Source organism: Musa acuminata, chromosome BXJ1-9 (genome assembly GCF_036884655.1).
Source record: "Musa acuminata AAA Group cultivar baxijiao chromosome BXJ1-9, Cavendish_Baxijiao_AAA, whole genome shotgun sequence".
In the NCBI taxonomy this organism is placed as follows: Eukaryota; Viridiplantae; Streptophyta; class Magnoliopsida; order Zingiberales; family Musaceae; genus Musa; species Musa acuminata.
In genome coordinates, this window is record NC_088335.1 from 14,790,381 (window position 1) to 14,818,252 (window position 27,872).

At 38.6% G+C, this 27,872-nt stretch overlaps 2 protein-coding genes and 1 long non-coding RNA gene across 3 annotated transcripts; 1 reads left to right on the forward strand and 2 right to left on the reverse strand.

Moving 5' to 3' along the window:
* The first annotated feature begins 9,240 nt into the window (after window positions 1-9,240).
* Window positions 9,241-9,947, forward strand: LOC135593368 (zinc finger A20 and AN1 domain-containing stress-associated protein 1-like). Its single transcript, XM_065083345.1, has one exon. It carries the CDS (start codon window positions 9,369-9,371, stop codon window positions 9,834-9,836), a length of 468 nt encoding a protein of 155 aa, XP_064939417.1. The 5' UTR covers window positions 9,241-9,368; the 3' UTR covers window positions 9,837-9,947.
* A 1,070-nt stretch (window positions 9,948-11,017) lies between these two features.
* On the reverse strand, window positions 11,018-25,186 carry LOC135586578 (uncharacterized; the record flags this gene model as incomplete). Its single annotated transcript, XM_065084506.1, has 7 exons — window positions 11,018-11,545; window positions 11,790-11,903; window positions 12,005-12,205; window positions 22,522-22,695; window positions 22,850-23,059; window positions 23,976-24,270; window positions 24,351-25,186. Coding segments are annotated over 7 exons (2,166 nt in total), but the record flags the coding sequence as incomplete, so codon positions are not given.
* A 934-nt stretch (window positions 25,187-26,120) lies between these two features.
* Window positions 26,121-27,309, reverse strand: LOC135593369 (uncharacterized). Its single transcript, XR_010479553.1, has 2 exons — window positions 26,759-27,309; window positions 26,121-26,486 (listed from the first exon to the last, which is right to left on the reverse strand). It is a non-coding gene; the product is annotated as an uncharacterized LOC135593369 (long non-coding RNA).
* Window positions 27,310-27,872: the final 563 nt, after the last annotated feature.

A 27,872-nucleotide genomic window follows, 5' to 3' on the forward strand; every position in this document is an offset into this window, starting at 1 on the left:
CCGGCTAGGGTTAGGAGGTTGTTTCTTATAGAAGCATTAAGAGTTGTAAAGGAATAGAAGTTTTGAGTATGAGTCCTATTAGGAGTTAGGGTTTAGAAGCCCTATAAATAGTAATGTATTCATCCTCTTTTCTCAAGCAATAGATGAATCTTTTCTGTAGCCTTTGAGCAGCAACTTGGAGGAAGGAACCCCTATAGAGTTCCAAGGAGGCTGATCCCCTAAAGAGATCAACCCCAAGCCTAAAATCTGTAAGGGTTCTAACATTGCTCCCCAACTTCTTCTTGCTTAACATGTCCTACAAATAGATCAACATCAGGCTCTACACCGTCTTCCTGCATATCTCCCCCATCACCTTGATATATTAGAGAAATAATTGGGTCACAATCTACTAATCCTTCTATAGAAGTCTTGGCTGGTACCTTCTTCTTTAAATCCTCAAATGTTTGATCCTTAAAGAAAACCACATGTCGGCTTCTAAACACTTTCTGCTTTTTTGGATCCCAAAGCTTGTAACTAAATTGATCATATGAGTAGCCAAGAAAAATATATTCTTTTGTCTTACCATCTAGTTTGGACCTCTCATTGTCTGGAATATGTGCAAATGTACGATAACTAAACACTCTCAAACGCCTATAGAAAACATCTTTCTCTGACCATACATGCTCTACAACATCATCGTCTAGGGCTGTACAAGGTGATAAGTTGATCACATCAACTGTAGTCCTCAAAACCTCATCCTAAAACTTTTTGAGTAGCTTGGCCTATGAAAACATGCATTTGATCTTTTCCATGATCTTGCATTACATCCTCTTTATAATCGCATTATATTAAGGTGTACTAGGAACTGTCATCTCATGTTGGATGTCATGTGACCTGCAATAATCATTAAACAATCACGTGTACTCACCAACATTATATGATCTTACGTATTTCAATTATATTTCTGTCTCCCTTTCAACTCTAGCATGAAATTCTTTGAAGACATTAATAATATGATCTTTGGTCTTCATAGCATAGGCTCAAAGTTTCTTAGAAAAATCATCTATAAAAGTGATAAAATAAAGTGCACCACTGATGTTAGGAACATTAACAGATCCACTAGGAGTTTTTATCCCTAAAAGACCATATACATCTTTATAAACACGGTTTAGGACATGTATTTTTCTAGATAAAGCCAGACTAACAAATGAAACTATATGTTGTTTACCAGCCAAACAATCAATACAAGGGTTTAGATGTGTACCTTTGAGGTCTGGCAATATCTCTCTTTTTGAAAGAACTTACAGCCTCTTCTCACTCATATGTCCCAATCGCCTATGCCACAACTCCATACTGGTCTTTCTTTATAGCATTCAACTACTCACTATAAACTTTGGCCTGCAACCTTTATAAGATGTGACATTTCTTTCCACTTGCTATAACAAGAGAACCCTTACTGAGCTTCCATTGTCCTATCATAGTCTTCATCATCTAGTTTTCCAATTGAAATTAAATTTAGCCTCAAGTTAATCACATGTCTCTATTGGGAAGAAACCTGTTAATGCGGAATAATCTTTTCCCTCTTTGTGTATCAAAATGGGTTCCTCATCAAAATACCAACTTGATATCCAAATGAAAATATCAACCAATACAGCATAAACAATAGAGCAATAAATCAATCACACAGTGAGACCAAATCTTTTTAACGTGGAAAACCCAATGTGGGAAAAATCACGGGACCGTTGTCCACCTCAAACTTCCACTATCAATAATAATGATAACGGGTTTATAGTAGGTCTTCTCTAGAATAACTAGAGGATCAGAATAACATCGAGAACATAGATCTTGGCTCAAGAATAGTATATCTTCAGCACATAGGTGGATCTCCTCCAAAGAGAATTCTAGGTCTCACAAAGTGGATATCGCAGGAAAGTACCTTAGAGAGGGTAAACTACAGATCAACACCGTTAGGATTGTAGAGTTTGCTGCAAGGATTCTCCACATAAAATTTGGGCCGAAACTGATAACGTTTGGCTACTGATCGTCAAGCAGAAAAACTCAGAAACCTTACTTTCTCTCTCTATTTCTCTCTCCTTTTTTTTTTTTTTTTTTCAGCACGCACGCACGCTGCAATCAGATCTTTCTCTCCTCACCTTCTCTCTCCTTTTTTAATTTCTTTGATTTGTTGATTTGGGCTCAATAGGCCCAATTGTCCAAGCCCACATATGGGCTGGACCCAACAATTCTTCCCCTCCAGCTCATATGGTGGGCTGTACCAAGCCCGCTCTTCGCCTACATGCTTCAAGCTTCTCCTTAGGCAAATACTTTGTCAACATATCTGAACCATTATCATTGGTATGCACCTTTTCCAACTGTAATTCTTTCATCTCAAGCACATCACGAATCCAGTGATATCTCACATCAATATGCTTGGATCTAGAATGGTATGTTGAATTCTTAGAGAGGTAAATAGCGCTCTGACTATCACAGTAAACAGTATATCCTTCCTGTTTCAAGCCCAATTCCTGTAGAAACTTTTTCATCCATAAAGCTTCCTTGCAGGTTCCAGTAACTGCTATGTATTCTGCTTCTGTGGTTGATAGAGCAACACACTTCTGTAACTTAGACTGCCAAGAGACTGCTCCTCCTACAAATGTCATCAAGAATCCCGAAGTGGACTTCCTGGAATCAGTATCACCTGCCATGTCTGCATCTGTGTACCCTTCTAACACAAGTTCATCATCACCAAAACATAAACACAACCTGGAAGTACCTCTTAGATATCTTAATATCCATTTCACTGCTGCCCAATGTTCCTTTCCAGGATTTGAGAGAAATCGGTTAACAACTCCAACTGCATGAGCTATATCTGGCCTAGTACAAACCATAGCATACATCAAACTGCCTACTACAGATGAGTAAGGCACTCTGGATATTTCTTCTTTTTCTTTCTCACTTGTAGGACATTGTTTTGAACTCAGCTTGAAATGACCTGCAAGTGGAGAACAAACTGCTTTGGCTTTACTCATGTTGAATCTTTCAAGAACCTTTTCAATGTAAGTCTCCTAAGATAGCCAAATCTACCTTTTCTTCCTATCACGAAGAATCTTCATGCCAAGTATTTGTCTCACCGATCCTAAGTCTTTCATGGCAAAAGACTTACTTAGCTCTCTTTTAAGCTTTTCAATTTTTTCAACATCATGGCCAACAATCAACATATCATCAACATATAGCAGTAAAATAATAAAATCATCATCTGAAAATTTCTTCATAAACACATAATGATCAGATGTGGTTCTATCATACCCTTGGCTCATCATAAAGGAATCAAACTTCTTGTACCACTGTCTAGGTGCCTGTTTGAGTCCATATAAGCTTTTCCTAAGCTTACATACCAGATTTTCTTTTCCCTTGACTTTGAAACCTTCTGGTTGCTCCATGTAAATTTCTTCTTCTAAGTCACCATGAAGAAATGCTGTTTTTACATCAAGTTGCTCAACTTCTAAATTCAAGCGGGCAGCCAAACCAAGAACAACTCTGATAGAGGACATTTTCATAACCGGAGAAAATATTTCTTCAAAGTCAATACATTTCTTCTGACTAAATCCTTTCACAACTAGTCGTGCCTTGTATCTTTGTTGTGAGCTATTATTTTCAGTCTTCAATTTATAAACCCACTTATTCTTGAGAGCTTTCTTCTCTTTCGGCAGCTTTACCAAGTCATAGGTGTGGTTCTCAAGCAAGGATCTCATCTCTTCTTGCATGGCTTTAACCCACTCACTCTTATTCTCATGTAGAATAGCTTCTTGGTAAGTTTCTAGCTCTCCCCCATCAGTAAGCATAACATACTCATGTGGAGGATATCTGGTAGAGGGTTGTCGCTCTCTAGTGGATCTTCTCAATGGAATCTCAACTAGTGGTGGAGGTGCCTGTTCAGTTGGTTCAGCATCATCAACTGTAGGTGTATCATCACTAGTATTCTCACCACAATCTTCTTGTTCATCTCCCCCATGATCATCATGAACTACAGGTGAAGGAACTGGACCCAAACTCCAAGGAATATAAACAGAGGTTTCTGGCTTCTCAACATTATCACCATCATCAAACAATTGGTCTTCAAGAAACACATCTCTGCTTCTAATAATCTTCTTGTTCACTGGATCCCATAATCTGTACCCAAACTCTTCATGACCATATCCCAAGAAGATACATGCTTTTGCCTTATTATCAAGCTTGGACCTCTCATCTTTGGGAATATGAACAAATGCTTTACACCAAAAGACTCTCAAATGATTATAAGATATATCTTTTCCTCTCCATACTCTCTCTGGAACATCACCTTGCAAAGGAACTGATGGAGAAAGATTTATCAGGTCAACTGTAGTTCTCATAGCCTCCCCCCAAAATGACTTTGGTAACTTGGCGTGGGAAAGCATACACCTAATCCTTTCTTCAATGGTTCTGTTCATCCTTTCTGCCACACCGTTCTGCTGAGGAGTTTTTGGAACTGTTTTCTCAAGCCTGATACCATGGAACCTGCAATAATTCTCAAAAGGACCCCTGTACTCGCCACCATTATCTGATCGAACACACTTTAGCTTTCTACCAGTTTCTCTTTCAACATTGACATGAAACTCCTTGAAAGCATCGAGTACCTGGTCTTTAGATTTCAAAGCAAAAGCCCACACTTTTCTAGAATGGTCATCAATAAAAGTAACAAAATAAAGAGCACCTCCAAGAGTTCTAATTTGCATAGTACAAACATTAGTATGAACTAAATCAATAACATCAGATCTTCTAGATGATGGATATGTCTGAAATGCAACTCTATGTGTTTTTCCAACTAAGCAATGATCACAAGATTTAAGAGATGTACCTTGCAACTCTGGTAAGAACTGCGTTCTAGCAAGAGTTTGAAGTCCCTTCTCGCTGATATGTCCAAGCCTCTTATGCCAAAGATCTATACTTTCACCTTTTCGAATTGCATTAATCTCTCCTTTGTGTAGCTTAGCTTCCATGACATAAAAAGAGTTAATCTTCTTTCCTTTTGCCACAATTAGAGAACCTTTAGTGAGTTTCCATTTACTTTCACCAAAATAATATGCAAAGCCCTCATCATCAAGTCTACCTATAGATATCAAGTTAAGACGAATATCTGGAATATGCCTTACATCTTTGAGTATTAATTTGCTCCCAATACTAGTCTCCAAGCAAATATCTCCAATACTCACAATCTTAGATGTACCATTGTTTCCCATTCTGACATTACCAAAATCACCAGCACTGTAAGATCTAAAGAAATCACCATGAGAAGTAACATGAAATGAAGCACCAGAGTCAATTACCCAATTACTGTCCTGAGCTACAAGGCTAACACAACCTTCATCATAGACAATAGTGATATTACCTTCAGCAGCAACTGTATTGATCTCTTTCTCATTTTTCTTCATTTCATTCTGTTCTCGCTTCCAAAACCTACACTCTTTCTTCATGTGACCTGGCCTATTACAGTGAAAATATTTGATATCTCTTCTAGACTTGGATCTTCCTCTATAACCATATGGATTTCTGCTATAACTTCTTCCACGTCTTTCTTGTTTTTCAGTAACAAATGCACCAGAAGAAGATTCACCCTGTTCTTTCCTTCTTGCATCTTCATTTAGCAAACTGTCTTTAACCATATCTATGGTTAGAGTCCCCTCTGGCGTGGAGTTACAAATAGTCACCACATACGTTTCCCAACTTTCTGGTAAAGTGCTGAGAAGTAATAATCCCTGCATCTCATCATCTATATTCATTTTCATAGCAACCAACTTATTTGCAAGACTCTGAAATAGGCTTATGTGCTCAACAATATTATCACCATCTTTATACTTCAAATTTACAAGCCTTCTGAGGAGAGAAATTCTATTTCCCACTGTCTTTTTCGCAAAGAGATTTTCTAACCTTTGCCAAACAACATCAGCTCTGATTTCATCTGAAATATGCTCATGCAAGTTTATATCCATCCATCTTCTAATATAGGCAATAGCTTTTCTATGTTGAACTTCTCATTCTTCATCATCCATAGTAGAAGGTTTATCTTTAACCTTGATAGGCTTATATAAATCTTTGCAATAGAGCAAATCTTCCATCAGACGCCTCCAAGTGGAATAATTTGATGAGTTTAATTTAATCATACCATCTGACTCCATTTCAATCACACAAGAAAAACTAGCACCAAACAACCTGATGCTCTGATACCACTTGTTGGGAAGAAACCTGTTAATGCGGAATAATTCTTTTCCCTCTTTGTGTATCAAAATAGGTTCCTCATCAAAATACCAACTTGATATCAAAATGCTAAATCAATCAGCACAGCATAGACAATAGAGCAATAAATCAATCACACAGTGAAACAAAATCTTTTTAACGTGGAAAACCCAATGTGGGAAAAACCACGGGACCATAGTCCACCTCAAACTTCCACTATCAATAATAATGATAACAGGTTTACAGTAGGTCTTCTCTAGAATAACTAGAGGATCAGAATAACATCAAGAACATAGATCTTGGCTCAAGAATAGCATATCTTCAGCACATACGTGGATCTCCTCCAAAGAGAATTCTAGGTCTCACAAAGTGGATATCACAGGAAAGTACCTTAGAGAGGGTAAACTGCAGATCAACACTGTTAGGATTGTAGAGTTTGCTGCAAGGATTCTCCACATAAAATTTGGGCCGAAACTGATAACGTTTGGCCACCGATCGTCAAGCAGGAAAACTCAGAAACCTTACTTTCTCTCTCTATTTCTCTCTCCTCTTTTTTTTTTTTTTTTTCAGCACGCCGCCGCACGCACGCACGCTGCAATCAGATCTTTCTCTCCTCACCTTCTCTCTCCTTTTTTAATTTCTTTGATTTGTTGATTTGGACTCAATAGGCCCAATTGTCCAAGCCCATATATGGGCTGGACCCAACAGTCTCACATCCTTAAGCACCAACTTGCAGCCAATGTTGGTCTTTATGTGGATATCACCCATGTCAATAATTCGTGCCATGGTTGCCCATCTTGACAACACCAAAATTTTCAAACCTATGGGTAGCAAAAAACTCCATCTATGGTGTAGTATTATAAGAAACACTTGTGTCAATCACTCACTCAAGATCCTAATACGTACAAGAGAAAATATCATCTGAAAGAGACAAAATCAAATAATAATCACTCTGCACTATAGTTGTGGTATTATCTCTTGAATCTATAGACTCCACTTAATTTTCCTTTTTCTTGCTCTTCTTAGGTTGGTTGCATTGATTTTTACAATATTCCTTTTTAATCATAATTATAGTAAACAATATCTTTTTTTGATCTTGACTTTCTTCTACTAATGTTCTTTTCATTACAGTTATAGCAAACAATATCTTTTCTTGATTTTGACTTCCTTCTACCCAACCGTGAACTACTTCTATTCTTGGACTTTGACCATCCTTTGTTCTTTGAGATAAATGCTTGTGAATCATTTTGAGATGTTACTGAATTCTTTCTTCTCAACTCCTTATTCAACAATCTGCTTGTTACTTGACTCATGGTGATAACACCGTTTGGCACAGAATTACTAAGGGAAACTACTAGTGTCTCCCAACTCTTTAACAATGAATTGAGAAGTAACAATGTATACAACTCATCATCAAGAGACATTTTCATAGAGGATAATTGTTTAGTGATACTTTGCATTTTATTCAAATATTCATTAATACCCTCTTTATATTTTAGGTCTATAAGTTTTCTGATCAAGAAAGTTTTGTTGTCAATTATTTTTCTTTCATAGAAACCTTCTAACTTTTTCCAAAAAGAATATGTAGAACTTTTAATAGAAACATGGTGAAAGGCACTATCATCGAGTCATCGTTGAGTAAACTCGACCATTTTTCAATCTAGCCTCGTCCACTCATCATATGTCATAGTTGCGGGCTTTGCACTATCCCCCTACAAAGGTCTATACAAATCTTCGTAATACAAGAAATCTTTTATTCTTGGTTTTCACATCATCCAATTGTTTCTATTGAAGCTAATAATGCGAGAAACACTATTAACATCTATGTTCGAACAAAAAAAATTAAATCACCAAAAGCCTACTCTGATACCAGTTGATGGGATAAAAAGATATAACAAACTTTATATACGAACAAATATAAGCAAGTTGTAATATGCAATGGGATTAAATGGAATCACAATAAAATATAACACTAAGATTTACATGAAAAATCCTTTCAACGTGAATGATAAAAATCATGGGATAAACCAGATAAAATCTACTATAAGAATAATAAATATATAAATCTCAAAGTCTCTTGCTCAAAACTCAAGTAATAATAATAAAAAACTAATTAAGATATAAGGATTATGTCATTGTACATAATATCCAAAATTTTTTCAAGTAATTATAATAAAATCTATTATAGATCTGATCTAACCTAATATGAGAATACTGTATAGATGATTGAGAACAGTTTATCTACGTTGTTCTTGTCTTCTTGCTTTTCCTTCTCTTATTTTTTTTATTTTTTTTTTCTTTTTTTGAATCACGTTATTGTTATAGTTTTCTATCCTATTGTTATAGTTTTCTTTTCTTTTTTTTTGATATTTCCTTATTAGATTTAGATTAAAGTTAAAAAAAATGAACTATAAATTGTTAAGTCCACTATGAATTGTTAGCGCCCTTTAGCCCAACAGATATTAGTCGCCAGATTCATCGAAGTCATACGTACGTCACCACACGCAGATTTCCGAGGTGATTCCCTTCGGCGACTCTTTCGGACACGCGACCAGGCGGTCAGCGTGCGCCCGGAATCAACCAGGCCAGCTGGGTTGACGCGCAGCCACGGGATCGGACACGTTGATGGGTTGCACGGCCGCCGCCACGACAGCGTCCGCCGCGTTAAAGGCTAGCCCGACGCGACGCAGATGGCGAACCCAATCGAACTCAAATGCGGTACATGGAATCCGGACACGGTCAGACCGGGAGGGCGGACGCGTCGACACTAAGAGGCCACGCATCCGATGTCACCGGAAAACCCCTAACTTTGACACAATTTTCCGAGATGAAAAGCATGGGTCTGAGGTAATTGGAGGCAAATGAAAGGGCTAAATTTGAAAAAAGGAATTGCTTTCTGGAACACATCCGGTACGCGTTACCTCGCCACGCCACCCATTTTCTTCTCTCCTGCGTCACCACCTACATATCTTTCCCGTCTATATAGGTAAAACCCCCAGGAGTCGATCCTCGACCATCTCTTCCCCCAATTCCGGTTCCTTTAGCAGGGCCTCCCAATTCCCAGTTATTACAACCTACCGACCGAGGTCCAGAAGAAGAAGAAGAAGAAGAAGAAGAAGACGAGGAGATAAGAAGCGATGGCTCAGCGAGAGGAGAAGGAGATGGAGCTGCATGCCCACGAAAGCCTCGCCCTCTGCATCAACAACTGCGGGTTCCCTGGCGACCCCGCCACTAACAACATGTGCCAGACATGCTTCCAGGCCTCCGCCGCCGCTGCGTCCTCCTCCCTTCCCCGGTCCTGCTCCCGCAGATCCGCCCCTTCGATCCGGTCGCCGGACCCAGCTGATCGAGCGGAAGAGCAAGGGGCCCCCACGGCGGCTTTGGCTTCGCCGGCGCCGGCGCCGACGAGGAAGGTGAACCGCTGCTTGTCTTGCCGGAAGCGGGTGAGGCTCACGGGGTTCCGGTGCCGCTGCGGGGAGCTGTTCTGCGGGGAGCACCGGTACTCCGACCGCCACGACTGCGGCTACGATTACAAGGCCGCCGCCCGGGCGGCCATCGCTCGAGCCAATCCGGTCGTCCGAGCCGCCAAGATCGTCAGGGTGTGAAGCCGCCTTTAAAGAAGCGTGTGTATTCTTTTATTTTATTATTATTATTATTATTATTATTATTATTATTATTATTATTATTACAAAATTTATAAAACGAAAATTCTAACACGGGAGGCGAAAGCGTAGGGGAAGGAGTGGTTGGGTTGTTCACAGGGGAAATAAAAGAAAGGAAAATGTTCCCCATATTATTATTTGGATGTGATTTTCTGTACTCTCGTTAATAAGATTCAAGCACAAAAAAAAAAAAAACAAAGGAAATATGTTAGTGTAATAATAAAAAATGCGGATCCGAACAAGAAAATTAATGAATATTAAAATAATAAAATAAAAGATAAAATTTAACGTAGAATTTAAGATAGATAGAAGAAACCTCATCTTCCATGACACAGGTTGGATGTACGATTAGCATCAAAGGAGTGGCAGGGCAGAATACCCTAAGCCCATGACTAGTAGTGACTGATATGGTTTGGATTGTCATGTATGATGTGATTTGTGTTGATTGAAACCAAAGTTTGGTAACTCTTGTTGTCGTCTTTTTAAGTCCTGACCGTGAAAAGAAAATTGCACGGTGACGTACATTAAATTTGGTGTTCTGCCGGGATGTGTTTCCCCTGTATTTTGTTGTATTAGGGAGCTTCATCTTCTTGGATTTTTTATTTTTTATTTTTTTTATTATATAGAGAGAGACAGTGACTATCATAATCTTTGACTGGACGGAGTTAAAAATAAAACCGTCGCCCTCCTTTTTTGCTTATTAATTCTGAAGGTATGATGTGGCGGAGACATGGATATGAAACCACCTGACAGTTGCTTCTCACGCATCGAATCATCTATCTATCTATCTATCGATCTATCTTGGGCTGTGTGATGTGGTCACACTGTTCGCATGACCTCATATCGCGAGCACTACTTTCGAGCAGAGGTATTGGCAGTGTGCCAACTGACGTGCGGGTTAATGTGAAGCTGAGCAAGCACACATGATACGCAGTGTGCCAAGGTGAAGAGGAACGAGTCGGCTGCCAGAGAAGAGCTCTCAACTTGTTGAAACAAGGATTGAAAGGGCGACTGAAGCAGAGTACAAAAAAAAAAAAAGACTATACAATAAAAAGACAACATTAAAACCGACCACCAAGCAGAGTACAAAAATAAAAAAAAGAATTAAACGGGAAAAACACAAGTGGAAAGAAAACACTGAAAGCTTGCGTATTCAACCGAGAGATGTGTGCAATACAAGCAGCAAATGGATGTGTCAAACGATACGACGTCCTGGTGAAGATGAAGCCTATGACACAACTCTTTCGCACGGTGGTCTAATGTTTGTGAACTTTCACTAGGCTTGGTGGCGGAGACCCCAGGTTGACAAGGCATATTCACACGCACCACACTTCCCGGAGAAGATTGTACCTGGAGTTGGAGGTCCAACTTTCCTTGTGCCCTCCACCCACTGGAGATGGGGAGACGAGTGGCGGTGTTTTGTCCATAATATGCGCAAGCGGAGTGTCGTCTAATTCATCCAGATCCTCATCGCTCGTGTATCCCTTTCTCTGGACCATGGAACCTCTCCTCTCGAGCCCGGCTTTGCCACCTACATCGCCCACCTTCTCCGCCAAATCATCAGCTGAAGGAGGCAAGTATACCACCGGAGCAGCTGCACACGGGAAGCCACCAATCACTTCCTTGTCCGACACCCTCCTCTCCAGAATGCTCTAAAAACCAACGCAATTAGTACGCTTAAAGAGTTCGACAGCAGAGTATGACAGATGTTGTGAAACAAGACAAATAAAGAAAAATCTAATGGCATGCATAAAATCAAACTTTTACAAGTTGCAGGACTTAGAGACTGAGATCACACAAAGGTCTACCTAGAGAATGATCAACCAAACGAGGTGATATTTGAAGTGAGAGAGAGAGAGAGAGAGAGAGAGAGAGAGAGAGAGATGCACCACAGACCTTAGTGTTTAGTTCCTCCAGCACAACTCCTGGAACAGGATCTGGACAAAACTCGTCAGGTGTAAAGTTACATAGTATCCGTGTTATCAAGGGCAGACCAATAGAAGGGCAGACCTTCAATGATTTAAAAAATCAATTGCACGTCAGAAAAGTACATGGGAGACATGAGGAGATGACGAATTAAAGAAAAGAAGCCTATGTTTCAAAAAGCTAACCTCTTTTCTGACGGTCCTATCAAGTAGCATGTCCTTGGGAAGCATTAAAAGATCACACAACTCATTAAGCAGATGAAAAGATTTTGATCCAGCATTTGCCTCCATTAAGGTCTCTTCCTCATTGGCATCCTGAACATCTTTAGTTGAATCCTCAGCGTCCATGCCGAATAGATCTGTTAACCATCTAGACCAATTTCCTATCTGCAGATATGTATTCACCCAAAATTAAGATTATACAAAACTAGATAAGATATTACATGGGCGATGAAAACTCAATAGGTTACTCGGTTCCAGAATAACCAAAAAGACATTATTAGTCTACTAGCTCATGTACTTGTAAACTACAATATTCAAAATTTAGTTGATAACAATATGTCATGCTAAGCAATGGTGTCTTATTATTAACTTTAAAGACCTGGATTATGCAACAATTAATAATGGTTAACCATACAAAGGCCTCCTATTCAAGCTAGCTTGAAAGATCTAAAACGAAAGGCCTTATTTAATGAAAATAAAATGAATGCTGGATTGGCCCAAAAGGACACATGTTCCAAGCAAGTTCATGTCATATTTATAATGTGTCACTTTATGGAGATCTATAATTTTACTCTATTATACATTAACGTACGACACAACATTTAAAATTTAGTTTTCAGTTGTCAACAAGTCAAGATGTATCTAAAAGAACTATTAAGAGATGATCACGATAGAGAAAATCAAGTACATCCTTGATATAGTGATGACTATGCCTAAGCAAGGATAAGATTTTTCGCTACGTGAAGTACATAGATGACTCCACTCTTGCTCAATGTTACATGTTCGGCTCCATGACTCTTGAGTCACAAAGATAATATGAAAAGATAGATGTCAAATCCATTCTCCTACATGTTCGTAAACTATTTGAGGAATAGGAAAGGACTCAATGATATAAGATATCTAAGAGTCTCTTCCGTGCTAGGATGGCTGAGGGGAAATCATTTCAAAACCATGTCCTAAAGATGATTGAGTGGAGAAACTCACAGGTCTAGGGATGGCCCTAAAGGATGACGTGTGTGAACCTTATACTTTAGTCCCTACTATATTCATTTTCTCAATTCATAATGAATTTTAGTATGAATAAGCTTGAGGTGACTCTCCTTGAGCTTCTCAGTATGTTGAAAGAGGTAGAGAGCACTATTAAGAAGGAGAAGTTAGTTTTCTACGCAGGTGAGACCAGAAAGAAAAAGAAGGCAGAAAAGTTCTTGAAGAAGAGTAAGGGCAGATCGGGTAAAGCAAATGTTGGTAAGAAAGATCCGACGAAGGATAAAGGCTAGTGCTTCCACTACGACAAAGATGGGCATTGAAAGAGGAACTACAAAGAGTACCTTGCAAAGAGGGCGAAACAAAAGCTTGAAGAAGCTTTAGGTACATTCATGATCAGTCTCTTATGATAACATATGGGTATTAGATATTGGTAGTACTTATCATATATGTAATTCGTTACAGGTTCTGACAAAGCTTAGGAGATTGGCGAGAGGTCAGATGAACCTCACGATGGGCAATGGAGCAAGAGTTGTTGTTATTGCTGTCGATGAGGTCACTTTACATCTGCTTGATGGAGCTACTATTGCATTGGATGCATATTATTTTGTTCCTTCTATTATGAAAAACATTATTTCTATTTTATGTTTGATAGTTAATAGCTATAAATTAGTTATTGAGAACAATGGTTGTTTAATATTATTAGATGATAAGATCATCACGAAAGGAACATTGCATAATTATTTATTTATCCTAGACACTGCTCCACATATCATGAATGTAAGTAAATCTAAGAGGAAACGAGATGAGATAAATGATGCATACTTGTGACATTGTAGGCTAGGTCATATTTATAAGGGAATGATTCAAAAGTTGCTAAAGGATGGATACCTAGATCCATTCGACTATGGGTCATTTGCAATTTGCAAGCCTTGCCTTCGTGGAAAACTGAATAGCTCTCCATTTAGTGAAACTGGAGAGAGAGCCACTAAGTTATTGAAACTCATACATGGTGATGAATATGATCCCATGTCAACTCATGTTATAGGTGGCTACTCTTACTTCATTACTTTTACTGACGATTTCTCTAAGTACGAACACGTGTACTTGATGAAATACAAGTTCGAGGCCTTCGAGAAATTCAAGGAGTATAAGAATGAAGCGGAGAACCAGACTGGAAAGAGTATCAAAACTCTTCGATCAAATCGAGGAGGTGAGTACTTGAGTATGGAGTTCATCTAGTTCCTCAAGGACTATATGATTATATCATAATGAACATCTCCTTATACGCCTCAACTCAATGGTGTATTCGAGAGGGAGAATCAGACATTGTTAGACATTGCATGGTCCATGATGAGTTTCATCGACCTACCCATCTCATTCTGGAGATATGCCTTAGAGACCACAGCTTACCTTTTGAATAGAATTCCAACTAAGTCGGTAGTGTCTATACCATATGAGATATGAAAATGAAAAAAGTCTGACCTTAAGATTGTTAAGATTTAGGGCTGCCCTGCCCACGTTAAAAGACTCAACACCGACAAGTTGAAATACACGGCGAAGCAATGCAAGTTTGTGGGACACCCCAAGGAAACTTGTGGATATTATTTCTATCACCCCGAGGACCAAAAGATCTTTGTAGCCAAGAGACCAGTGTTCCTCGAGAAGGAACACATTCTTGGCGGAGATAGTGGGAGCACGATTAAGTTGAGCGAAGTTTAGGAACCTAGCTCAAGCACCATTCCACAGCCAGAGTCTATTCAGGTACCTAGCATACAGGTTTTGATATTACTAGATTCGGCAGAGTACCCAATCCTCCTGAGAGATATATGGGACATATCAAATGAGAGGATGTTGAAGATATTGATCCTTAGACCTACGAGGAGGCTATTACGAGTATAGACTCCGGGAAGTAGCAATAAGCCATGAATTTTGAAATAGATTTTATGTACTCCAATAAGGTTTGAAACCTAGTTGATGCACCCGAGGGTATTGCAACCATTAGTTGAAAATAGATCTTCAAAAAGAAGATCAGAGTAGATGGAAATGTAAAGACCTATAACGCAAGGCTAGTGACTAAAGGGTATCGTTAAAGGCAATGTATTAACTATGACGAAACTATCTCACCCGTAGCCATATTGAAATCTATCCAAATTCTGTTGGCTATTGCAGCACATTATGTTTATGAGATATGGTAGATGGAAGTAAGAACCGTGTTCCTCAATGGCAACATTAAAGAGGAGGTGTATATGATACAGTATGAGGGATTCATATCCAAGGATAGTCCGGATAGGGTGTGCAGGTTACTTAGGTCTATCTATAGACTGAAGCAAGCTTCTCGAAGTTGAAATATAAGATTTGATGAAAGCGATTAGATCTTATGACTTCGTTAAGAACGAAGATGAGCTTTATGTATACAGGAAGGTAAGTGGGAGCGCTATCACATTTTTAGTGTTATATATGGATATCCTAATCATTGGGAATGATATGAGAATGCTCTCCATAATAAAGGCTTGGTTATCTAGATACTTCTCCATGAAGGACTTAGGGGAAGCATCTTACATATTGGGGATTTGGATCTATAAAGATAGATTTAATAGGATGCTTGGCTTATCCCAATCTAGGTACATAGACATCATTGTCAAAAGGTTTGACATGAAAAATTCCAAGAGAGATCTTATACCGATGAGACATGTGATATCGCTTTCTAGGAGTATGTCCCCAAACACTCCTGAAGAAAGGGCAGACATGGATAGGAAACCCTATGCCTTAGCGATAGGGTCTATCATGTATGCTATGCTATGTACCAGGCCTGATATAGCACATGCTCTGAGTGCCACGAGCAAGTATCAAGCAGATCCAAGCTTGGAGTATTGGAAAGCAGTAAAGTGTATCCTTAAGTACTTGAGAATGACTAAAGATCTTTTACTAGTATATGAAGGAAGTAGCCTCAGGGCTAAGGGCTACACGAACTCGAGCTTCCAGTCCGATGTCGATGATAGTAAGTCTAATTCAGGGTTTGTATTCACCCTGATTGGAGGAGCAATATACTGAAAGAGTTCCAAGCAAGATACTATTGCTGACTCGGCCACAGAGGCGAAGTACATTATTGTAATAGAGGCAACAAAGGAGGGAGTCTGGATGAATAGGTTCATCACGGATCTAAGAGTCGTGCTAGGCAGCGAGGAGTCGATTCCCTTGTATTGCGATAATTATGGGACGATTACTCAAATGATAGAACCCAAGTCTCATTAGAAGTGTTCTAAAGAGATTCCAACTTATTAGAGAGATCGTGGCTTGAGGAGATGTAGCACTGGAAAGAGTTTCATCCGAAGATAATATTGAAGATCCACCGACAAAACCGTTGTCTCAGATTGTGCCCCTGAATTATTAGATTCTATGGATGAGATCCAATAAGAGCTAATGAGAGATTATTAGATAAAGATCCATTAATCTAAGAGGCTTGGGTAGTTAGATGGAGATCTAATACCCAATAGGGCAAGATCCATTAGGGTTAAGTTGATAGAGAACCTCTATAAATAGGAGGAAACTAATGATTCATAGGCCAGAACCTTTTTTGGTTGCCTCTCCTATTCTCCTCCCCTTCTCCTCCTTATAGATAGTAGGCTTGGAGTTTTGAGGAGTATCGTCGTAACCCTACTGTGTGGATCACTACTAGAGAGGAGGGCACTTACTTCCTTCATCCTCTCTTAGAGATCTGTAGGGATTCAGCGATATACGATCTCCTTAGGTAACATAATCTTTCTTATATGCACTTTTTTATTTTGCAGATTTTGCGCACCAATCTTCGCACGACGACGAACACATCTTTGAAAAATTAGGGATTTTGTTTTATGTTTTTCCACTACGCATGTGATGTTGCCCCCCTAAGATTTCCCAACATAAATATATTGTAATGTCCATGGATCTGTGTAATGGGAATCGGATTGTGAGGAGATCGATTCACCTTTAAACATAGACCCTAAATAATCATAGTCATAGGTTACTCGAGAGAGATATCGAGATAACTAGACATACTTATGTATTGTATACTCGTCCATATGATGGAGGTGACTGGTCTCATAGCTGGTCGTATGAGGACCCTAGGGCTATAGTGCATATGCTCATTAGAGAATGAGTTCATTGATTGAACCGCTCACGAAATATTGGATGGTTGATGATACCTCATTGTCAAACAATGATTTCGTCATCCCAGTGGTGTACTTGTTCCTTACACTTAAGACACCAAGGATGTCTTGTATGAGTACTCCACTCTTTGATACTGGACTTATAGGTTTGGAAGTTCTTGTATGACTTAAGACAACCAGTCATCGGGAGTAACAACTAACCTTACGAGGGCTATTGAGTGTTGATAGAGGATCATCTACTCTCGGTATCATGAAAAGAATATCACATGTGTTTTTACTCAAACAAATCCTTAGCCAAGGTCATTCGAATTAAGAGAGAAAGAGTTCTCCAATAGAATCCGATTATAGTGAGACTCGAGGAGAAATCGTATGGGCCTGACAACATCATGCACAATATATAGTCTCTGGGATATTGGATGGATGAGGGACTATAGATACACGATAACTGAGGATAGATAGGTCCAAATGATTGGATTCCCTTGTATTGTTTGGGGACTATAGTGTAGTGGCATAGTACGTCTGCAATCGATGAGTCAAGTGAATTACTATGAAGATAATAATTCACTGAGCAAGAAGGAGTTCTGACAGGTGTGACTCACAGCCAGCTCGATATTGGGCATAGAGGGTCACACACATATGGTAGGTGTTGCAATGAGTAGAGATTCGGATATGAGATATCCGCTGGAGCCTCTATCTTATTAGATATCTAAAAAGCCCTTGAATTATTGGATCATATCAATGAGATCTAATAAGAGCCAATAAGAGATTATTGGATAGAGATCCATTAATTAAGAGGCTTGAGTAGTTATATGGTGATCCAATACACAATAGGACATGATCCATTAGGGTTAAGCTGACAAGGCGCCTCTATAAATAGAAGAGAAAAACAAAGGATCATAGGCTAGGCTTCTTCGTTGTCACCTCCTACTCTCCTCTCCCCTTCTTCTCAGATAGCAGGTGTAGAGATTTGGGCTGTAATTCGAGGAGCATATTCGCAACCCCTACCGTATGGATCACCATTATAGAGGAGAACGCTTGACCTCCTTCATCCTCTCCCACAGATCTGCAAGAATTCAGGTATATACGATCTCCCTAGATAACACAACTATCTCACATGTGGTTTTCAGTTTTGTAGGTTTTTGGGCATCAATCTTCACACAACGATGAACACTTTTTGAGAAATTTAGGATTTTATTTTTTGTTCTTTCACCAATTTTCACACAATAATGAACACTTTATGAGAAGTTTAGGATTTTATTTTTTATTTTTTTTGCTACGCATGTGATGTCGCTCCTAGATTTCCCTACAGATACAATTAAAAAGAAGGCAAGAGTTGAGGAAGAATACTATAGGTTACATAAGAACTAACATAATGAATATGAGAGTTGCAGCGATGATATTGATCCGAATATTAGAGTTGGTATTCTTGCATCACTAGAGTATCAATACATGTATGAGGAAGCAATGAGGCATCAACGACCTAACTCACAATGAGGCATCAACGACCTAACTCACAATGAGAGCATGGTGGTGGTGGGTCTACGCAACAAAGATTTCAAAGGTCGATCAGGAGATAGCCAATTGCCCCTCCTTAGTCGAGTCGGATCGATAGCATAAGGTAGGGTAGAATCCGTGGTTTTATCAGAGGACTTGGCAAAAGGTCAACACCAAATATCATTGATGTTAATTCGTAACCCTATCCTCCACAAACAATAAAGCCAACATAGATTGATAATGTACATACATGGGATATTGGGAAGACAATAACTTATTGGTTCAACTTCCACGAGATTCCAACAAATATAGCCCAAGATTCATATTATCAAAACTTGATATCCTTTATTCAAAAGGCTGGCACGAGGATCCAACCTCCAACATCAAAGGAGATCTATAATGTGTATTTAGATAAGAAGGTGGCAGAATTAAAGGATTGGATCAAATCCGTCAAAAGGTAGTGGGATGAATATGGGGTGACACTGATATGTGATAATTTAACACTGATAAAAATAAGTAGTATCAGTATTCTTGTGTATTGCCATAGACGAGTGGTTTTTCATAAGTCAGTTAATGCTTCCAACAAGATTCAAGATGCAAACTATATTAAAAACCTAATGGATACCATGGTAGAGGAGATCAAACTATAGTATATTATTTAGATAGTCACCGACAATGGAGCTAATTTCAAGAATGATGGTTTACAATTGATGAAAAATAGGGAAATATAGTTTTGGACTCCATATGCAACTCATTGCATTGATTTAACGTTGAAGGATATTGGCGAGCTACCATCCATCAATAAGGATATAGCTCGAGCACAGTCGATCACAAAATTTATATATAATCATCATTAGATCTACTATTTGATGCAAAAGTATGCCAATGATAAGATACTCCGACCTGGAGACATTTAGTTTGCTACAAATTTTATTGCATTAAGGTTAATATAATAAAGAAACAAAGTCTTAAGATAATGGTCACCTCATAGGAATGGTTCAATTGCAAGTATTCGAGATCAAGTGATGAAAAAAAGGTGAAAAAGACTATTCTTTCTTCTAAATTTTAGGATACCGTAAATGAAATTATAACAAGAGTAGAACCACTTTACATTATCCTTCGTTATATCGTTATGGACAAGTATTTCTAAATACCTTATCTTAGACATATGCCAATTACAACAAGAGATGAGATCAAGAAAGTAATTACAAATGATTTTAAGGCCTAATAATACTTATATATCATCGATTATAGGACCGAAGCTATATAAACCAAGACATCCATAATACAAGTAAATTTATATTCAATGCCATTTAATTCATAATTTTAATATTTAAATTTTTTTTACTAATGAAATTATTTATCTTGCAACATATTATCTAAATCCGACCATTCAATTTCGATATTATTTTAGAACATAATTAGATTTATTGTCAGCACTAAGAAGTGATATATTGACTCTTGCCAGATGCAACCGATACTATTATAGAGGATTAATTATTTCGAGAAATAACCAATTCATTCTCCAATGGTGTAGCCGTATTGTATTGTTACAATATGAATCTTAGTAAGGGAAAGTTACATGTGTTAATTATAAACTATATTTGATGTTAATTATCTGTTATGCTAGTAAAGTCCTATTTATATCTTTTTATAGTCGAGTAGTGGCTACAAATTGGAGGGGACGCACCAAATTTAAGGAAGGTTATTGTCCGAGTACATAGACGACGACATCGAGTGGTTGCGAATATAATTGGTCAACATTCGCATTAATTTACATGAAAGTCCATAACAGACTATCATACAGACGATTAGAGAAACTAGTATATGTCCACTACAATATACGGCTAAGGTTGCGATGTGCTGAGCTGGACAAGGAGCCAAAGGAACTAGAGATTGATCTTATCAACCTCTAATACCACAACGAAGATTCACAAATGATGTTAGAGTGAGTTAAAGTAGCAGAGAACTAAGAGGATCCTTTGCTTGATAAGGCGAGAAATCATCCACATCCTTTGTATTTTATTACTGAGGTAAAAGAAGAAGAGTAAGCACATATCTAGTAGGAGAAAGATCCCCCTTGGTTAGAACATAGTGGAAGGAGCTAGATAATATCAAATCAGACTACACAAGAAACTAGAGATGACTAGCATGCAAAAACATAGGCAAAGGGGCAAGTAGTAGCATTAACCATATCATTAGAAAGAATCGAGTCGAGCAATGACATACCTTCTCAATCACATTCAACAACCCGCTTGATTAGGAGACATGATAGCAATGTGGACAATAGTGCCTTAACCGATAATGATAGTGATGCTGGGAAGTCAATGGTTTTGTCTACACAATTCGAGGGTGACGCATGGACCAAGAAGTAGTATTTTATGCATGTCACCCAAAATTTAGATCATGGAGCTCGATGAGATACTGGTTAAGTTTATATATGGAAGGAAAAGAGAAAAAACAGTGGATGATTTTAAGCAGATGCAACATAGCCTACACGACATATTCATAGCTATCAATATTATGGAGAATCTTATGACCAATAGCAGTACGGTAATAGTTGGTCATTCTTCTTCAAGTAGTAGTATGATGATTGATCTTATAATATAAAACAATAGATCAATAGCAAAAGTAGAAGTTCCAGCATTCTCCAACCTTCACACTAATATATGCCATAAACGAATTTGCCTCAGGAGTCACCTCGAATATGTGGTTCACAATGATTAGACTATGACTATCACCACATTGATATATCAATGACATATGATGTATTAGTATATTACGTCATAAGATCAATTTTAGGATTCAAGCCAATAAACATCAAGTTGATATACAGATATATAGGATTAAGGACCCCAATCCATTGCCCATGGAGTCCCATAATTCATTTTGGTGATAGAACCAGGTATATTCATCGATCAATTATTTAATTCATTTGAATCTTAAAATTTAAATTATTTAATAAATAATTTAATAATTTAAATTATTTCTTTGCAGATAATTCAACAATAACGGAAGGACGATTCAGTACATATCACAAAACTACTCCTTAAAGCCCCTAATTTAGATTATTTTTGCTAAAATTATACTAAATTTATATTTACTTTTAACTTAAAATTTTTAATCTAATTTTTTTCTATTTAAAAAAAAATTTAGAGTTATTTTCGATCATTTTTGTACGTCTTGTCGTACCGACACACGGTACATTGGTACAGAACGGTATGTATCATACCGTTGGCCATTTGATACACCAGTTCAGACCTACTGTGGAGTATTTTGGAAGATGCACAATGCAAAAACCAAATGTTAATGCTGTTACATAAGATGGATGATAGAGTGAATGACCATAATCAAGCAATAATGGTGAATGATCCTTTATGGTTAGTTCAGCAATACGGCCCATCATCATAAGACAATATGGACTCAGAATGTCTGATAAATAGCTGAAACAAGAATGAACCAAGTGCTAGTGCCTTCAACTAAAAATGTAACTTAAGAAATTTATAGTCTGCTTCAGAACATTGTTCAGAAGTAAAATACTGTCCGACTCTTTTTTGCAATAAGGTTAACATAAGAGGCAAGGAAGACCATGCATTTTATTGTTTCCAATTAAGTATCATAAACATAGTTGAAGTGAAGAATACCACTAGAAACAATAAAAGATAGTGGTAAAATATAATGATAGGAAGTGTGGCCCCAGGGAATATAAGATTGTGACTTTGTATATTAGGTAACTACAAACATGATGTTTAAACTACAATAAATAGCTTGATCAATATTTGCTTTTGCTCATGTTCAGAAGCAAAACATTTGCTATGTCAAAATTAACATAAAGAAGCTGACAGTGATGCGTACTGAATTTTTGAGTTGTGCACCAGAACCAAAGCTTAAATCCCCAGCTGGAATTGGCAGAACTTTTGGATCAACAATTGGATCCGATACAGGATCAGTTGGAATTTCATGAGCTGATTCACGCAGAATTGCATTGAACATGGCAACATCTAATCTGGATACACACTGCTCCATCACCTAATCATATGAACAATAATGATTAACCTTCCAATGCTCTTGACTGAAAATACTAATGTTTGCCCCAGCATCAGCCATTGCAAGAAAAAAACAAGAACAAATTGACTGAAATTTATGGGAAAGAAAAAAAATCTTCAGGACGTGGTGATCATACCTTTCTGGCCAATACAGGCAGGCAGCCACACTCATGTCCTCCAGCGCGAACTGGACAGAGCCTGCTAAAGGCATCATGAAAAGCACTTATCCATAAGTTTATAGAAAGGCTTCCCTGCTGTTGATCACCCAACACTGGTCCCAACAATTTACCAAAGTTTTTTTGAGTGTACAACTCCTCTAATGGTGATTGCATATGTGGAGTCAACGTCTGAAACACAAGATCAAACATTATAATAGAGGTGAAGTATTAAGAAAGTTCAAGAAGCCACACACTGAAGTCACAAATTATTTCCAGGACTAGAAACAATCTAAGGCACACTGCAAGCCACTCTTTGGTTACAGTTAAGGAGGATTAAACTGGAGGCTAGAGGTTTAACCTACAACATGTTATTGCCTTACATTAGAGATTAAACTAGAAGCTAGAGGTTTTGCCTTACATTAGAGAAGGCCGGCAACTAAATGATGCATTGCACATAAACAATGGTTGAAGCTCTAGAATCTCTGTTCAAATACTGCTATATTGGCTAGGGACCTTAGCAATGCAGATTTCTTATGTTAGTTCGGCTATAAAGTCTACATGCATAAATTTCAGCCATAAAGTCAAGGTGGTCCACAAAACTAAATTTCCAGTCTCTTGTCCTTTCCCCTGTGTATCTTTGTCTCTAGTAGACCATACAATCACTACCGATTAAAGAAGGCTACATGTAGTAGATAACTCGAGATTCGTTACCTAGTGTCATATGAACTACTCACTACACAGTAACATCTTATGTTGATTTTTCTTTGTAAAATGACAAAGTTTAGTTCTTTTACCTGCTACACTACAGTGAATTAGTTCAAAACTATTGTTCATTCCACAAAGTATACTGACTTGGGCTGCTTCATGTTTGGAAGATCAGATGAGAAATGCTTGTTTAACAATTTTTTTTTAAAAGTTAAACTATATGTGATAAATCAGTTTCAGGTACTGAAAACAATGATTTGTTCAAGGATGCATGTAGGTGCAGCTCCCAGAGCACCCAAAATTTACGAAACTTAACATCAGAAAGCACTCTCCAAGTCTAATCTTGCATGACAACAAGAACAATCTACGAGGGTATCACAGTATGAAAAGAAAGTTTTACCTGCCACCACACTGATTCAACAATTCGGGAGAATATCCAAGATTCTATCTTTTCCAATGCTGTTGTACATGTACTTGTGTCCTGCCAGTCGTCCAACAATTGCATAAAACCAAGGCTTTTTCCTTGTCTGATAACAGAATTGTTTTTCCGTCTCAGTGGTGTATGTTTCTCATCAGTTTTCCTTGCACCACCATTTGACTCAACAGCCCTCATATTTGTAGAGTTGGACAGGTTGCCAAATGTTTGAAAAATAATCTCTCTAAGGACAACTGTGTTTGACAACCAGAATGTCAACCTTAATAAAAGAAGGACAACATTAATCAATCCACAAAATGCATTGACATACTTAACTGTTAGATAAGCTGACTTCATTACCTTGAAACATCATTCCCACAGGACTTTGCAGTCAGTACAAGCCCTGAAACAATGTTTCTGGCAACTGTGGCCTTCTTGTCCTGGGTCCAATATTTGCAAGCATGAATATATAGTCTTGAAAGGCGCCGAGCAGGTGTGTGAACTTTATGTGCTGAACTTCCATGCTCTGGTACGACAGAATAGAGAGAAATCTCAAGTGCAGCAACTTCTCTGAGCTCCTCCTCGAGTTTTTCAATTCTTGACTCCATCTCCTCAATCTTCTGATACACACTCGCCCTGTCATTATCAAGGACATTCTCTTCTGTATCAACCGTTTCATCATCTGTCCCATTACGCTGATCACATACAGGAGCCTCATCCAACACATCTATCTCCTTAACCTCTTCGACTGCTTTAATATCTGTTTCTTCGGACACTTCTGATGAAGGTTTGGAGGAAATATTGGTATTATCTAATTTCTTATTGTTCAGATTTTTAGGTGATACAGAAGCTCTGCCAGGCTTTTGAGATTTCTTTTGACTAGTATTTGATGCTCTAAAGTGCAGTCTGCCATGTTCTTGATGATTAGCATTTCCTTGTGATATGTGAGGACTGTTGTCAATTGTTTCCTTTTTTGCAAGCTTCTTTGGAACCCTTGAAGCTCTTCTGACCTTGCTATCATCATTAGCTGGCGTCTCTCCTTGCGAGGAAAGTGAATCCCTTGCTGGGTCAGAATCTGATTCACCATCCTTGCCATGTTTTACATCTTTTTCCAATTCACTTGAATGATCTTCTCTTTCCTCCCCACTCTCTTTGAGTAGATAGCAACTACTCAGACCTGTTACAAAATTTTGAAATTATCTAAACTTGCTATTTTCCCTGCAGATTTTGTCAGCAATAACCTGCATTAATCGGACTTGAATTATCCGGTGAGCTTGTATCTTAGCCTCTAATATGGTTGCTCTTTTTTTCTTTTTTCCTGAAGCAAGTTTTTGTGCAATGGTCAAACTATAGCCCCACCATCAACTGAAATCCAGGAAAATCAAAGCTTTATCTTTGTAAGCCTTTGCCTTCCCAAAGTATTCGAGAAGCTGCCCATAAAAAGGCATTCAGATGTAAGCAATCTTTCTATTGTCCTCAGATCGTATCCTCATACCCGATAGTATTCCTTACATGGTGATATTTGTTGACCACAAGTCTATAGAAAAGATCACAATTGCAAACTAGAAGTTTTTCTTCAGCAACTTAAGGCAATTTCTAATTATTTGAACATATATCAAATCAGAAGTACTAAACAGAATACATAGGCACTCGTTTCGTGATGAAAAACGGCAGCAATAATGACCTTGCAGGTAATATAGCAATATATAATGGTTTATCAGTAAACATGACTTTAGTACACTAGAAACGTGATGTACAATAAATTGAAAATGTAGAAAAGGATAAGTTGCATGGTCAACATCCTAAAAAATCTGTAGAAAAACATTGAAGTCCAAGTAAATAACTTATTTTCAAGATTTCAAACCCAGCCAACTGTGGTGTGACTAATATTAAGAACCACCAACAAAATCATTAAGGTTTTGTTAATCATGTAGCATCCAATGTTCCGAAAGTGGTTAAAAGGAAAGCACCTATCCAACCTAGGCCGCTAAAACCAATTTATGTGGTACATCTATCATCAAAACTGCAGGGAAAAATTCCTCTTACGGATTCCAAATAGAAATTCTTTTTCTCCAAATCTTCAATACTGTAAGACCTTAAAAACAGCAAGTTTTCGTATGTAACTTCATAGAACAGAGAATTATCACAAAATAAGATACCATGGAATTACTAGTTTCAACATCTTTCGTTTGCATTTAAACACCAAAAACGAATCAAGACATTGGACTTTCACTTGTATGTCATCCACGCCTATCTAAATAACCAATACAACAAACAATTCTCCAGAGCATCTGGCATATCAAAATTTTCACTTTCTGGTAAACTCTACAAACTCCATATGGAGATACCAAACAGAACCCTTACTGCCGACAAACAAGGATCCCCAGAAAATTAATAATCCATGAAACTCGAGAAAAGATTGCTCCGGGCTTCCAATAGCATGAACAGGAACAGCAACGACAAACAATCTCGAGTCCGATGCCACCCGTCACTGATCTACAATGAGCGTGGAGATCGCCTTAAAATACGAAAAGACGAAAGAAATGCGACCAAAACCGGCGACTCAAGATCGCCCACAAAACAAGGTCAATTCGAATTCCTGATGCCAAAAGGAATCAACCAAAGGCAAGGACCCGTACAGGTCTAATTCTTCCAAGAAGCAAAAAAAAAAAAGTAAGGATGCCAGCACAAAAGATAAAGACAGGAAACAGAAGGAAAAGAAAGCTGGTGAGAAAAGCGATCGCGGGAGAGACACACGGACTTCTCACCACAAAACTTCGATCCTCGTCGTCGCCTTTTGATGGCGTAGCGTCTTCTTGATCTTTGCCACCGAAGAAGAAGGAAACAATGCCCGCCCACAACCCGCCGATTTTAATCCACAGAACCTGTGCCGGACTACACCGGGGTTCCTTGATTTGATCGCCGAGTTGAGATCCGAACACGAAGACACGAACACCTCTTCCCCTCTTAATGTCTACTTAACGGCTGACAGTGGTAGCGCGAGAGTGTGCCAGGAGATCTTCTAACAAGAGATTCGTATAGACCATCAAACGATGGGTGGACTCGCGGGTGGGTGGAACCGGCATGCACGCCACGAACGACACATTGTTGCAACTGGTCGATCACCCTCACCTCCACTCGGGTCCCGCTCTCTGTGCTGGCGGTACCTCCAATGAAAAATGAGGTATGCCCACCGAGTAATCGACGACAAGGCAGGCACGTTATTTGTAGATATTTTGGTGGAAAACGGGTGAGCGGAGTCGGTTGTTTAACCAAGGGGCTTACGAAATGACAATGACGCCCCCGTGGGTGGACGACGTGCGCCGGTTACGGTGGGGGAATGGGTTCACGACAGCTATATGGCGGTTGCGGTCTAGAATAACGCGACGCACAAAACTCATATTTTAATGGGTGGACGCCAAAGTTGCGAGTGAAGTAGATTTATGGACGGCCAGGATGTTGACACGTGAGAATTAATCACGCGGTGGAGGATTCTTTGCCTAGCGAAGCAGATTTAATGTGCTGCATGTCGACTACCCACGATTGCATGCAAAAAAAAAAAAAATGGTACCATCAATTTGCCTGCCTGCCTGCCTGCCTGCCTGCCTACCTACCTGCAAGGATAGAGTGAAACAGTGAAGGGAATCGTTTGCATTTATGATGTCACATCGAGTGAGTTGGGTAGATGGACAGGTGGTAGGTTGAGAGGTCATTCCTCGATGGGACCCCACTGATGAAAGGAACAAGGTAGGTCATCGCCTCAGAAATATCACAGTGATGCATGCTTAGGCGGGATAAGAGGGACGAATGTGAGATGCGGAATTGTATTGTGCGTTGGTGTTAGTGTAGAATTGCATACATTGCATTGGATGATACGATGAT